Genomic DNA, 15,539 nt, shown 5'->3' on the forward strand with positions numbered 1-15,539 from the left:
AGATCTTTTGTTACTAAATACTATTTGTGCAATAATTATTGTCCATTAATGACCACTTAAAATATTTTTCTTCTAATATATTTATTATTTATATTAAAATTAGTTTAGTAATTAAGGTTAAAATAGAGAATTCCACTGCAAAGAGGCAAATTAGAGTCATTTTGTGGCTGGAAAAATAATCATTTTCATTTGTAATGCCATTATTCACCAATTGCTTCGTGTACCGCCAAGTTGTAAGTCTCTTTGGATAAAAGCGTCTGCTAAATGCATAAATGTAAATGTATCTAGTCTAGTTGCTCAAAAGTATTGCAGATCATAACTGCTTACTTATTTTTTAGGTTTTGCATTTTAATAAATGTTTAGATATGATCAAACTAGATTTCTTTAAATGTGAAATTTTAAAACTTTAATAACTTACATCCTAATATTTGTAATGATGCTTATATAAGCACACACAAGTCAATATTAATGAATACAAGCTAATATAATTTAACCCAAGAAAAGTTTAAACTAGTGCTAAGGCAAAGGGTGAGGACAGAAATCGATATTTGTGCCACTCATGTGGACAACAGCATGTCATCAGAGTCTGAAAGCAGTTCTGTGTCCTCAAACATGTTATTTTGGAGATGAAGAGAGCCGAGAACAGGGAGAGTTAGAGACACACAGGTCATGGGAATATGACAGAATGCTCATCTGTGTAGGATAACATCAGCACTGTGTCCAGCTCATTTAACTAGTTGTTCTTATGATTATATATATTTGAATGTAAAATGAGTTTATCGCTGAAGCTTTATAAGGATAAGCTACTTAGGGCCCTTTGAAATCAATTTTTTTTTCCAAATTCCAATTTTGGCAGATTCTGCGATATTCAACATTTAATATTCCACACTCTGGTCCTCTTCGGTCAAAAATGACCGAAAACATTTACGTTTAGAAATTTGGAATTTTTTTGTTTTATCGGAATGGGATAAAACTTGGTGACTTTTGTATTAATTTGTTCTTTATTAAATAAAGTATGTTTTTGTAAAGTTGATGGTATGTAGTAATTTGGTTGTAGTTATATTAGATTGCTTCTCTCTGTTTTTATCATCTACTCAGTCTGTCACTGTACAGTCTGTTCCCAAAAGTCATTAGAAATGAGCATTTAAATGTTTTATATATATATATATATATATATATATATATATATATATATATATATATATATATATATATATATATATATATATATATATATATATATATATATATATATATATATATATATATATATATATATATGGGTGATTCTTCAATTAGGGGAACTTTTATGTCCCCAGGTTATACATTCATGTTAAAAATACTATATTTTAAAATAAATAGTTTAGTTATTTCAAATAATGTTTATTGCACCACCAAAAAATTTTATACACTAAAATCAGTTTGATTTCCATTTTTAAAAATGTTTTCATCACTAATATTTGGCTACTCAGGACTTTAAAACTTATCTGCTCTGAAAATGTGATAAAATGTTATCAGTTCATTAAAAAATCACAATATATGTTTAAGCAGTAACTTAAAAAGGCACTTGATGCATAATTCTGGTTCATATCTGTGCAATTTGTGAATATTTTTTACAATTTAGTATTGTCCACAACAATACTGTCATTACCGCGACAGTCTATGATTACAACAAGGATTTTTTTGAGGGTAAGACTTGTTTATGCCGTAACCATGGAAACAAAGACTAGCAGGGTTAGGGTCAGCCATGGAAGAACAGTGATATTTCATGTCTGAAAAAGTAAGTAATTTAATCATGAATTCCTTCTGATCATGGAGTAGACTTATTCAGCGTCATTACCATAAATGCTGTAGCAGCAATATTTTGATGAATATATATTTATATTCACATGATTTATGTGTATTTAAAGTTCTTTTTGTACTAGCTGTTGAATGATGTTAGAAAATCCATGACCTAGCATCTTTTTTCCTGAAAAAAATAAAAAAATGTCATTACCGCATCACGTCATTACCAACACACAACTTGTTGTGATGGTAATGACAAGTGATGGTGGTAATGACATGTTCTGTGTCCCTATCTATATCATATTATGTGTTTATAAATTAAGTTAAAGAAGCATAATAGTGTGATTTTACAATGAAACTTAAGTGAGATGCCTTACTTCCTAAAACAATTTTTCTTATTTTTTTAACCAGAATGGCTCCCAAGAAATCAACTGAAAGGTCTAGACTCTAGAGATTAAAAAAGGCTGGAGTTGATCTTCAGGACACTTTGCTCATTGAGAGACTACACTATGCCTGTCATTTAAACTAGGGCCCAGTATCTCTTTCTCTCCACATCCCATCCATCTCCCTTTATCATCTCTAATTCACATTTTGAATGTTCAAATACATGCACTCAAAAAAATGATACGTGGGTTTTACTCAATTTTGATGTCAACAGGTTCCACGTAATTGGGTTATGTTGAATTTAATTAAAATTGTTTATTTCAGTAAACTTAAGTTTTTTACGTAAGGTTAATTCAATGCCATTTAGTTAAATCAGTTTAACATTCTTAATTTTGTCCAAAACTACTCAATTTAATTATTCTAAAATGAATATTAAAAACAAACCAAATCAAGTAATAGTTTAATTGATTATTTTTATTTAGTCAAATACTATTTTTTACAACATTTACAAAACCTTTTGCAAGGTCTTATTGGCTAGCCAGAAGATGGTTTTGTTACATCCATGGCATGCCCAAAGTAGTTGTTTTTTTATTATTAAAATAGCTTTAATTGTTATTAGCAGGTCCTCATCCCAAGCACATGCTCTACTTCACCACAATGGTAACCTCCAAAAACACTAATATAACAAAACATTTTAAATACCAACATAACAAAACATTAAGCATTAAAAAGTCTCTCCATTTTCTCATCTTGTTAAAAAGGCATCAAATAGCACTTTATTTAAACATTTACTATCCGAATTCAGCCCCTTTGCAAAGCATGATGGGAAGTGAAAGTCTTATTTCTTTGGGTTACTTGATTGAAACGTGTTATTTCAAAATGAAAACATAAAGTTATGTCAAAGAGTAACGGTTTTTAGTCAGTTTAACATGAATCAATTACATTTGAACCAGAAACCTGATATAATTGTGTTAAATCAAGATGAATTGCTTAAATAAAGTGAACAGCATCAGAAAATAATTTTTTGAGTGTGTTTGAAGTGTAACCAGAAATCGAACAGTGCACAAGGGTTAAGTTTATCATCACATACATCCATTTGAAACTATTTTAAGTGTAACCATAACCAGATTTTTTGTTTCCATTTAAAAGAGATTTCTGTCTATTATGTTATTTGCATTATACATTTACCTGACTGTTAATACATTTTTACATGTTCGATCTATTCTGACTTACTCTATAATTATCTAGTAGATTATGGCAACGAATGGTTAAACGGAATGATTAAATGTGTGACTAACTATTAAATATAAATGACCAAACAACCAATTGGAATTCTATCTTAAATTCAAGATTATGATAAATGGAGTCAGATAAAGAATATTATAATCAAATCCATTTTGCCCAGCTGAAACTCGACGCGCAGTGACCTTCAACTAGTGTTGTTTTCGTCAACGAAAAGTATGACTAAATATCGTCGTCAACGAACCTTTATAACGTGACGAAAACGAGACGAGACGCAACGTAAATGCTGGTCATGTGACGATGACGAATAAAAACGAGACTAAATGTGGTTCACAAAATAAAAACTATGCTAAAATGTCCCTTCATTTTCGTTGACGAAAATGAGACGAGACGAAAAGTCGCGTTTTTATAATTATTTTGCAGTATTTCTGTGCGTCTCATTCAGGGGCTGCATCAGGTCTCACTGCGCAGACGCAGGCGGCATCATGCTCTTCAAACCCACTCGCGCGGCGTTTTAGAAGATTTAGCTCCGGTCAGTGAACGAGACCAATGGCCAGTCGGGGTTCGTAAGCACTATTCGGACGGTAATTGTTTGTCCAGCGGTCGTAAGGTGTCTTTATCATTTACAGGGGCTAGTCAGTGATTTTATTGTCGTTTTAATCCAGAATATCAGTGTTTTTCTCCCACCACCTGTGTAAAAATCTCCGGCCGAATGACCTAACTTACTGTTTGACAAACACCAAGGTCGTGCGGTGCCGTCTGAATCCACATCTCTGAGTTTTCAATAATATATAACTTAAGAATTCACGGTTTATATCCTTTTTGGCCACTGCAAAGTACCGTGTGGTTGTGCTTCGCTGTTATTTGGATGCATTTAAAAGATCTAAGTTAGACTTGCATTACTGAAATGCTGGCAAGTATTTTCAAGAGCAAGATATTTCATCACCGCTCAAAAAAAAGAAAGAAAAGCACGTAAACATTTGAAATGGGCCGTTATAACGGCAGCAATTAGATATGTTAAAATAACTGCAGCATTATGATTACCTCATAAGCGAATAAGAGGCTGTATTCACTTATTTCAGCTAATTTCCATGTGGAATAAAATTACATCCTTTATTTTGAGATAAAATACAAGACAGAAAAACATTTTAACTATAATGTGGGTCTAATTTTAAACAGATTTAAAGAATTAAATAATAATTTGGATATTATTTTCCTATTATTAAATTAAATTAAATATGCATTTATTCTTATTAAGACATTTGGAAAAAACTTTTATTACATTAAAGTGGAAAATAAAACGGGTGTTGTGGAAAAAGATGGGGAGGAATGTGGCCACAAAAATCACAGGAAAAAACACCACAAACCTTAAGAGACATCTCAATGTTTTTATTTATTTTATTTAAATGTATGTGTGTGTACTTCTAACATGTTTAGTTGGTAAAATAAATATGTTGTAACTTCAAATCAGAGCGTCTTCCGTGTCTGGAATGGATGTATTCTTGAGTCTATAAGGTAACAATAATATAATAAGATAACATTGTTTGAAATGGGTTTGGCTAAAAGAAGATTTTGGTTTTGTCTATAATATGTACTTATACTATATTGACTGGGTTAAATAGAATTGCATTACTAAAAAGAGACTAAAATACAAATTTAATTGACTAAAACTTGACTAAAATGTCATCAGTTATCGTTGACTAAAACTAGACGAAAATAGTCATAGATAATTCTGACTAAAATAAGACTAAAATGCTCAGACTTTTAGTCGACTAAAACTTGACTAGACTAAAAAGAGTATGACTGACTAAAACTAATAAAAACTAAAATGACAGCTTGACACAAAGACTAGACTAAAACTAAAATTAAAACAGGCCGCCAAAAACAACACTACCTTCAACCGCAGCTCGTTACCTTCCTTGGAACGAGATTTTAGCGGGCCTTACAAGACAAATCTTCCTGGCCTAACTCCAGGGCTATCTCCTGTGTTTCTGGAATATCCTGAACAAGATCGCTCTCCCTTCTCTCAACCTCTTCCCCCAGACAGCCTTAACAAAATAATTAAATTAAAAAGTATAATTAAAACAGTTATAAGAAGAATTAAAAGAAATAAAAACATGATACAGGTATTAAATTATTAAAAGAGTAAAAAGATGTGGACGTTGTGGCGGCCAAAACACCCCGGACAGTCGAGTGACCACACACACTTCCTCCCGCACACACACTTTATGATGCCAAGGACCCCCAAATATGATGAACCTTTATGAGGGACCCCTTCCTAAAATCCATCTATTTTTATGCATGAAAGAACATTTAAACTAGATAAATAGTGTGACATTATAAATATAATATTGTTTCCCAACTGAAATGGGCTATTAATGTTGGATGCATAAACCTGAAGAAGAACCTTTTCCATTAAAAATGATTTGTATAAGCAGCTTTCACAATAAATGTGTGTAAGAAAACCGCCGTACACCCCAGTGAGCGAGATAAAGGACTATAGTGAGAGAAACAAACTACAGATACAAAGCAAACATACACAATTATGGAATGTGTACGGCAAGAAAGGAGAGAAACATATAGAAATTAAACAGAATATTAGGTCGACTTTATCCACTTTTGCTTTGTCTTTTTATTTTCTGAACTTTTCTGGGGACCCCTTAGACCCTTCTGGAGGACCCCTGGCATAAAACACACATTATTCCCATGTTTTGGCCACAAAATTTCGTTTTATTTATGGACAGCACATACTCTCACACACACACACACACACACACACACACAGCGAAACGTGTTATCAGCGCTACTGTTATTTTTTTTCTCAACTTCTGAAACAATTGAGATGCATTTTTTTTATTTCAGAAACAATTTTAAACTGTAACTATTTCAATTGCATTGAATCAGAACAATAAATCAAGATTAGAGACATGATTATTTCACCGATGTTCTGTGACGTGAGCAATCCGCAGTTCACTCGTGTTGCTGTGAGATTATGTGTGTGTGTGTGTGTGTGTGTGTTATAGTGAACTAAATCCCTCATCAGAGCTGATGAACACTTCCTGTAGTTCTGAAGGAGTCGGTGTGTGTGAGATGCTGAGCGTTCCCATCATCCATCAGTCTAATGCTCTTCACACTCGAGTGTGTGTGTGTGTGTGTAAGTTGGATTTATTATATACAGCACAGATATACTGATATACTGTTGTGATCGAGTGACAGATATCAGGGCTATGGAATCATCAACATCAATCTCAAGAGAATGAAGCGTAAGAGAGTAAATCAGAATCAGTTTGATCAGTTTGTGTTTATTCAGTTCTTCACTCATGAACATTTCCTGCCGCTCCGCACATTCACATGTTCTCAGTGAGTCACACGTCCATCAGTTTATTCCCTGTCGTATGTGCGGACCGCCTGCACGCCCTCGAACATCAAGGTCTGGAGACGCCAGAGACCAGGAGAGGACATTCAGGAACATCAGCATCATATATAAGAGTAAAACATGAATAATGCTGCTTACCATAATCATCTGCCCACCCTTGAGTTCTCTGGTGAACGTCGTCTCCTTGCCGTCCCACCTCTGAACCTGGACAAGATTTCCTCCGTCCAAGGTTATGATGGACTGAAGTGAGATGAAGAGAAGCGAGTCATCGTTGTGCATCATATAAACCAAACGTGTCCTATATGAAGGAACTCACGCAGGGTAAAGAGACACACGCCCTGCCAAAGAGCTTCAGAAACTGCAGTCAGATGTGCTGGAGACTCACTGAATGAAGAAACTAACCTTCACACGTCTGTCATCGGCGGTGCTTTCCTCAAACTCCTCTCCCAGTGTGAAGGAAATCTCGTTGACTTTGACGCTGGTGTCGGTCAGTAATGTCTCTATGACGACTCTGTCCCCCTCACGACTGATGACAATCGTGGTTTTGGCAGCATTTCCTGCATCCCTGATGGCAGAATCAACACCTGTGGAACAGAGACATCAGGAAACATCACAGACAGAACTAGAAACCACACAGAACATATACGTCATGCGTTTAGACCCCAGACTGCACTACAGCTTCTCCTATCTCACCCAGTGCTCTCAGGTATTCATCAAAGTTCTGGCTGTCCACCAGTTTCCAAGAGCCACAAAATGCATCCACCATATTGAGAGAGTAAGAGCTCAAACACACTGCGGTCCGGTCTCAGAGTTCTCCTGTCTGAGGACACGAAACCCAGACTCATTAATACGGTCGGGAGGCGGGGCTTTAGGCCAGGTGTGTGCTGATTGGGTGGATTTTTATCTACTGAAGCTGTTATGTGAGAAATTACTGTAATTTCAATAGTCAAATCCAGTAACTGGTCTGGGACTTTGCCTTTGAGCAAATATTAAAATGTTAATAATGTTTCAGTGTAGTATTTGCATATTGGCCTGGTTCCACAGACAGGGTTTAGATTAAGTCAGGATTAGGCTTTAGGTCAATCGGGATGTTTGGCTTTTATAAACGTGCCTTGAAATAAAGCATCACTGGTGTGTGTCTTCAGACTAAACCTGGTGGTGTGTGATTACAGAGAGAGCGAGAGTGGGAACGGACAAGACACATTTCACCCTTCACCAGGAGTTTCAGGCGATCTGACCAATCCTAACACTGAGTCCGCCTTTATGTCTGACAAAGCAGTCAGGAGAGTTAGTAGATTAACACCGGTGGACTTGAACTTGATAAGATGGTGTGTACTGACGTCTTGTATTGCTCAAATGCCTCCCTAAACTCAGATCTCAACAGCGGTACCAAAACATCCAGAAGGCGAAACCGGGTCATCAAGAAGAAATGCTTTTTCCTTGAGCCCTGAGAGGTTAAACCATAGTGTGGCTGATGGCACGGGCGTGATCTTGGTGGCATCTGGACCTGGTAGGTTTGCCGCTGGCCTGCCCCCTCACGTATGCCTGGCCAACAAGCCCAGATGAAGTCTGGCAGGGCTTTGATGGCAAGACCGGAGCCTTCCATGAGGATGTCACACCAGGAGAGAGACAGATCACAAGCGTATCTTTAATCTGGGACATCCTCTCATAACTGTGTTCAACCAGCCCCTTCACATTCAAACACGTTTCAAGGGGCTTGAACACAAGCCAAATACAGCTTCTCCCGCCATCTGGACACTTCATCATGGAGATCGGGACGGAACGGACGGCTCACCAGAGTGGGATGTTTATGACCCGTGAGGAATTGCTCATCCAGTCAGCCAGAGGCAGATTCCTCCTTCTCCACTGATGTCTATGTTAAGTGTGGCCGTAGCGCGGGTCAGAACGGTGACCAACATGAGGGAGGAGACGGGCTCACCTGAACATCCATCTCAACTCCATCACATCTGGCTCCTCAGGACTAGATCAGGCCAACTACACGCTCTCTGCCACATCATGCTCTCCAGAGTGAAGCAGAACGGGACATGACCCGCAGACGCCTGACTCCCACCCCCTTAAAGAATCGATATTTTGTAATATTTCGCTCAAGATAAGGGTTAATTAAGTCCACATGGAGAATCTGCTTCTAACCGCAGGTCGAGAGCTGTCGCTGCACACGTTTGTGAATGTTCGCTGGAGCGATGGTTTCGGGAAACACAGACTGGTTGAGCTATGTTGATAACGGTGGAACTTGCAGCCAGAGTTCCCTAACGCTGCTTTTGGGAAACGCTCTGGACGGGTCTTCATGAGGACAGATCTCTTCCTCCAGGCGGTGATGACGGCTCAGATGGTTTATGATTTATGTTTAACGCATTCCTCCTAGGATTGTCTGTCAAACGCTCCCTCTGTATAAAATGATCCTAATAATCCCGTTCTTCGATCATTATAAGCGACTGTGATTGGTGTGTTTTGATCAGCGCAGAGAAAGGAAGGAGGTATGATGTGAGGGCTGATACGCTCTTCTTCACCTGCGATCTGGGCAATAATCACACCTGAAGAAAGAATATGAGAAACTAACACCACTGCACGGAGAACACCTTTAACACTGGAGAACAGAGGAGCTCATAAACTGGTGTTATGGTGAGTGAAACTCTAATGGATAATATCATTCTTTGTTTCCTCTCACTCAGTCAGTCTGTAGACATCATGACTTTACTGTGTTTTATAAATCAGTTCCTGAATCAGTAATGCTCTTCCCCTGCAGTCTCTCAGCCAACATACACATACAGAGCAATCACTGAATACACGGAGTCAACTAATAAAGGGTTCATATCAAACTCTAGGAATTCTTCATTATATAACACAGAACACAAAAGCTGTGATGTATGTATTTGTCCCTTCAGGGGCTCCGTATGAAGTGTTGTGTTCCCACGGGAAACTCTGCATCTGCTCTAAAGCACTGAGACAGTTTTTCCTCATATTATTCTCATATGGAAATATCTCAATGCTTTGACTGTAAAGTTTCTCCCACAGATTATTTACATCACTAATGTTTCACGAGCGAAGTTTCAGTCCAATAAACAACACATTAATATTGAGGAACTTCAGGATTAATGAATATTAATTGTGTTATGTGTAATGAAACTAAATTACATGTAGACAAAGGTCTGTGCAGAACCTCACAGTTATAGAACAGACATTAAATTCATTATTTGTGTGTTTTGGGAACACTAGAGAATACAGTATAACAGTATATCTGTGCTGTACATAAAAAATCAAATTTTCCATTGTTGGAGAATGTTCATGGGTTTCAAAAGGAATTCCAGTTGATGTCGATTGAGAGACTTTATTTCTGCAAACTCTGGTGAGCTTCTGTGTTAAAAGAAATGTTTAGTTGATGTGCTTTAACTGATTAATACGGTGGCCGAGAAGTGCAAAACAAATCACAATTCTGAAAACAAAATAACAAATTATAAACACAATGGCAAGTCTAAAACAAAATGGCAAGTCAGAAAACATAAGTTGGACAAAACTGAAAAGGCCAGGCAAGTTTATTTATATATAACACATTTCGTCAGAGCAGATCTAAGGAGGGATTTCTGTTTAAAAATATTTGTCAGGTAACTGTGTTTATACAGTATCCTTGCAGACTGTAAGGTTGAAAATAATCAAATATATTTGAAATAGAACAAAGACATTTGCTTTACTTATGGCAACCCCTCGTCTTACCCAAGATATTTGAAATTGACTCAACCCTCACCTTAACCTCATCAGAGGTCCATTTTGGAATTTCTAAGGACAAAGGAAGGCCTTCAGACCAAATGTTTGTCACACCTTTAGTACAGTGGGAAAAGCTTGGTCTGATTGGTTAGTTTCAAACGTCTAACATTTTGGTCTGATTGGTTAGTTTCAAACGTCTCACGTTTTGGTCTGATTGGTTAGTTTTGAATGGGTCATTTTTGAGTTTGGTGACATCATGGCTGCCGTCGCATTATCCAGGTGGTGCTGCACATTGGTGGGGGTTGAGGAGATTCCCCTTCTATGTAAAGTGCTTTGAGTACCAAAAAAAGCGCCATATAAATAACAAATTATTATTATGAGGGAAAAGGATAAAAGATGATCACAATGGTAGCTCTGGCTCTTTTTAATTCTCTACCTTTCTCTGTTTAGGGCCTGCTCTTTGGCTCTGTCCTCTTTCTATCTCTCTTTCTCTATATCAGGTAACATTCTATACATGCTGAGTACAATTAAGGGTTTAACCCTTGTGTTATGTTGCGGGTTAATTTGACCCGTTTTGATTTTTAAGTTGTCAGAAATATCAGTTAACCTATGTTTTTTTTATTTACATTTTGTGACTTTTTCTCATTTAGGGTCATGAACATGCATGCAAAGTTTCAACATATGTTGTGAAATATGCGTATATCAAAATGTTATACACTCTTGCTGTTTGTGGGTCAGTTTGACCCGTATATTCAAAAGCAACTGTACAGACACAAAATACAAAACACTCTGTTGTATCTCAGAGCTCTTCAACTCTAGCCCTGAAGTGCTGAGATTAACAGCTTCATCAAGGAGTGTTCTGAAATTGGCCATCACTGTATAAGTTGTATAAGTAAAGTTTAAAACAAGTTATAGAAGTTTATGAACATGTAAAATATATAACATATATATATTTTTATATAAAACGTACATTTTACAAAACATGTTTAATTCTAAAACCTCAAGAAAATCAAAGCTAAATATCTGAACAAATTCTGTGCCAAATTTTAGGTTGATATCTAAAAAAAAAGATGTATTTTGTGCGCAGTACCAACATTTTCCACTAGATGACATGTAGACTCTTCGATTTCCATATATGGTTTGAGTGATCTGAACGTTATATTTTCATACTTTTCAAAATATCAATGAAGTAGACATCCTATTCAGAAGTAGTTTGGGCAGTAATGTTAATATTTGATTTGAATTAAATCTCTAAAAAGCATATATAAAAACGTATGGAAAGAGTCAGAGCGCGCGTTATAGTTTGGCACCGCATCACAAATGACGAATCTATCGCTATTTATCTACTGCTCTGTCATCTCTTTTGAAAACCAGTCACCAAATATGAAAATTAGAGTCGGAAAGCTTTAAAATGCTATATAGTTGGTCAAGATTACTTTAGGTTTAGACTAAGATATTATTGTTCTAAATGTATAAAGGCAAGTGTCCCAAGGGCCAATCTTAAAAATAGTGGATAAAAGTATTTTTATAAATCGTAAATTCAGATAATTATTCTTTGTAATGTGTGAAAATTATTGATATTAAAAGTTAATTGTTTGTACCTGATTGTTTGTGTTTTTTCATAGTGTGATTTTTTGGGGAATTGTATTGAATCCAATTAGGGTCAATTTGACCCGGACCATAACGAGTGTGTAAGGTGGTGCCGATCAGTCTGGGCAGAGAGACCATGATTTCCCGGAAACAAAGGACTTTTCCAAAGATTACCATTTGAACACTCTCCTGCATACATAACAGCCCCACCCGGGACACATCACACTGAGACACACACACCTCACATTCACACTCTGCACATCACCGTCTGCATAACCCACCCTCACCCACACGGAAAACTCATTCAAAATCTATGCAACGTTAAATGTATACAATGTGTAACTATGCATGTTTAGTATAATTTGAAACGTATCGGTGCATCTGGTAAAATGGTCTCATTCTCCCAATCATAATGCAAACCTCCAAGAAGTTATATAAGTTGATAAAAAATATTATATATCACCAAAAGGTGACCTCCCACAGATCATCCACTCAAGTGCCTCCTGTATGTAAATAAGTGCCCTCCTTTACAGATGTCTAGAACCCATTCAAACAAATTCTGATTGGCCATTTGTGACCCCCCTGAATGAGGGACCAAAAACGAATTATAATCTCAAACACCACCATTTGTGGACTTATTGAATTATCTGGGTATTTAAGGGAAGGTGATACAAGAATCACGGAATCTGCATCCAGATATCCCACACCGCTTTTTGTGTGTAGTTTTTCACGACCAGGTAAAGATTTCTAAAATCCTTGATTTTTGGATTCATGTTTTTGTATATGATTGATTGATGCTTTTATTCTTTGAATTTAATTTTGACTGATGTTTCTTACCTGGTTAAATAAATTGTTACGTTTTGATTTATTCTGATTTACTCTGACATTATTTATCTCAAGTAGATTAAGTGAAAACGTATGTTACCACAAATCTGCGTCAGGCTGAGTATCAGACCAAAATATAGTTGAGTGGAGCATAAAGCACACTAACTGAGATTCTGGAATTCTGACTAGCTTTTGGCACTAATTCAAGTGTACTTAGACTGTGAAGACTAAAAAGGGAATTTCCATTTAGGACAACAATAATGTTGATTGACCAACCTAAATATGGTGAGTCTTACCTCTGTTTAAAGGGTTAGTTCACCCAAAAATGAAAATTCTGTCATTAATTAATCACCTTTATGTCGTTCGACACCCGTAAGACCTCCATTCATATTCGGAACACAAATGAAGATATTTTAGTGTAAAGCTGATGCTGAGAAAGGCTTCAGATTGGCCTCCATTGGCATTCAGTACATTTACACTCACAAGACCGATAAAAGGCACTTAAAACGTCGTTACAAAGTCCATCTCACCACAGTGATGCGACGACAATAGTTTTTGTGCGCAAAAAAAAATCAAAATAACACCTTTATCCAGCTTGTTATTGCCTTCCGCGTGTGCCTCCACGACGCATGCGCGAGAATATGACGTAGCGCCGGGGTTTGGGAATCCATGAAATGCGCACTTTAGTCCCATTTTGAGAATTGGACCAGTGGGCGGGTTTACAAGTGTAACCAGAAATCGAACAGTGCACAAGGGTTAAGTTTATCATCACATACATCCATTTGAAACTATTTTAAGTGTAACCATAACCAGATTTTGTGTTTCCATTTAAAAGAGATTTCTGTCTTTTATGTAATTGCCATTATACATTTACCTGACTGTTAATACATTTTTACATGTTCGATCTATTCTGACTTACTCTATAATTATCTAGTAGATTATGGCAACGAAGGGTTAAACGGAATGATTAAATGTGTGACTAACTATTAAATATAAATGACCTAACAACCAATCGGCATTCTATCTTAAATTCGAGATTATGATAAATGGAGTCAGATAAAGAATATTATAATCAAATCCATTTTGCCCAGCTGAAACTCGACGCGCAGTGACCTTCAACCGCAGCTCGTTACCTTCCTTGGAACGAGATTTTAGCGGGCCTTACAAGACAAATCTTCCTGGCCTAACTCCAGGGCTATCTCCTGTGTTTCTGGAATATACTGAACAAGATCGCTCTCCCTTCTCTCAACCTCTTCCCCCAGACAGCCTTAACAAAATAATGAAATAAAAAAAGTATAATTAAAACAGTTATAAGAAGAATTAAAAGAAATAAAAACATGATACAGGTATTAAATTATTAAAAGAGTAAAAAGATGTGGACGTTGTGGCGGCCAAAACACCCCGGACAGTCGAGTGACCACACACACTTCCTCCCGCACACACACTTTATGATGCCAAGGACCCCCAAATATGATGAACCTTTATGAGGGACCCCTTCCTAAAATCCATCTATTTTTATGCATGAAAAAACATTTAAACTAGATAAATAGTGTGACATTATAAATATAATATTGTTTCCCAACTGAAATGGGCTATTAATGTTGGATGCATAAACCTGAAGAAGAACCTTTTCCATTAAAAATGATTTGTATAAGCAGCTTTCACAATAAATGTGTGTAAGAAAACCGCCGTACACCCCAGTGAGCGAGATAAAGGACTATAGTGAGAGAAACAAACTACAGATACAAAGGAAACATACACAATTATGGAATGTGTACGGCAAGAAAGGAGAGAAACATATAGAAATTAAACAGAATATTAGGTCGACTTTATCCACTTTTGCTTTGTCTTTTTATTTTCTGAACTTTTCTGGGGATCCTTCTGGAGGACCCCTGGCATAAAAAACACATTATTCCCATGTTTTTACCACAAAATTTTGTTTTATGTATGGACAGCACATACTCTCACACACACACACACACACAGACAGAAACGTGTTGTCAGCGCTGCTGTGTTATTTTTTTCTCAACTTCTGAAACAATTGAGATGCATTTTTTTTATTTATTTCAGAAACAATTTTAAACTGTAACTATTTCAATTGCATTGAATCAGAACAATAAATCAAGATTAGAGACATGATTATTTCACCGATGTTCTGTGATGTGAGCAATCCGCAGTTCACTCGTGTTGTTGTGAGATTGTGTGTGTGTGTGTGTGTGTGTTATAGTGATCTATGTCCCTCATCAGAGCTGATGAACACTTCCTGTAGTTCTAAAGGAGTCGGCGTGTGTGAGATGCTGAGCGTTCCCATCATCCATCAGTCTAACACTCTTCACACTCGAGTGTGTGTGTGTGTGTGTGTGTGTGTGTGTGTGTGTGTGTGTGTGTGTGTGTGTGTGTGTGTGTGTGTGTGTGTGTGTGTGTGTGTGTGTGTGTGTGTGTGTGTGTGTGTGTGTGTGTGTGTGTGTGTGTGTGTGTGTGTGTGTGTGAAAGTTGGATTTATTATATACAGCACAGATATACTGTTATACTATTGTGATCAAGTGACAGAAATCAGGGCTATGGAATCATCAACATCAATCTCAAGAGAATGAAGCGTAAGAGAGTAAATCAGAAT

The 15,539-nt window shown here is 36.7% G+C and overlaps 1 protein-coding gene across 1 annotated transcript; it reads right to left on the bottom strand.

Moving 5' to 3' along the window:
* Nucleotides 1-6,718: 6,718 nt before the first annotated feature.
* On the bottom strand, nt 6,719-7,592 carry LOC307135157 (fatty acid-binding protein, brain-like). Its single transcript, XM_079831362.1, has 4 exons — nt 7,481-7,592; nt 7,190-7,371; nt 6,926-7,027; nt 6,719-6,843 (listed from the first exon to the last, which is right to left on the bottom strand). The coding sequence occupies exons 1-4, from the start codon at nt 7,551-7,553 to the stop codon at nt 6,793-6,795; spliced, it is 408 nt and encodes a 135-aa protein (XP_079687488.1). The 5' UTR covers nt 7,554-7,592; the 3' UTR covers nt 6,719-6,792.
* Between the last annotated feature and the right edge of the window lie 7,947 nt (nt 7,593-15,539).

Source organism: Gobio gobio (genome assembly GCF_949357685.1).
Source record: "Gobio gobio genome assembly, chromosome: 12".
Lineage (NCBI taxonomy): Eukaryota > Metazoa > Chordata > Actinopteri > Cypriniformes > Gobionidae > Gobio > Gobio gobio.

Bases quoted from the DNA above. Each gene is read 5' to 3' on its own strand.
- LOC307135157 (XM_079831362.1), bottom strand. From the start codon at position 7,553: ATGGTGGATGCATTTTGTGGCTCTTGGAAACTGGTGGACAGCCAGAAC. The intron at 7,372-7,480 runs GTGAGATAGGAG...TCTGTTCCACAG, and splicing joins TGAATACCTGAGAGCACTGG to GTGTTGATTCTGCCATCAGG. The intron at 6,844-6,925 runs GTAAGCAGCATT...TGGCGTCTCCAG, and splicing joins AGGGTGGGCAGATGATTATG to ACCTTGATGTTCGAGGGCGT.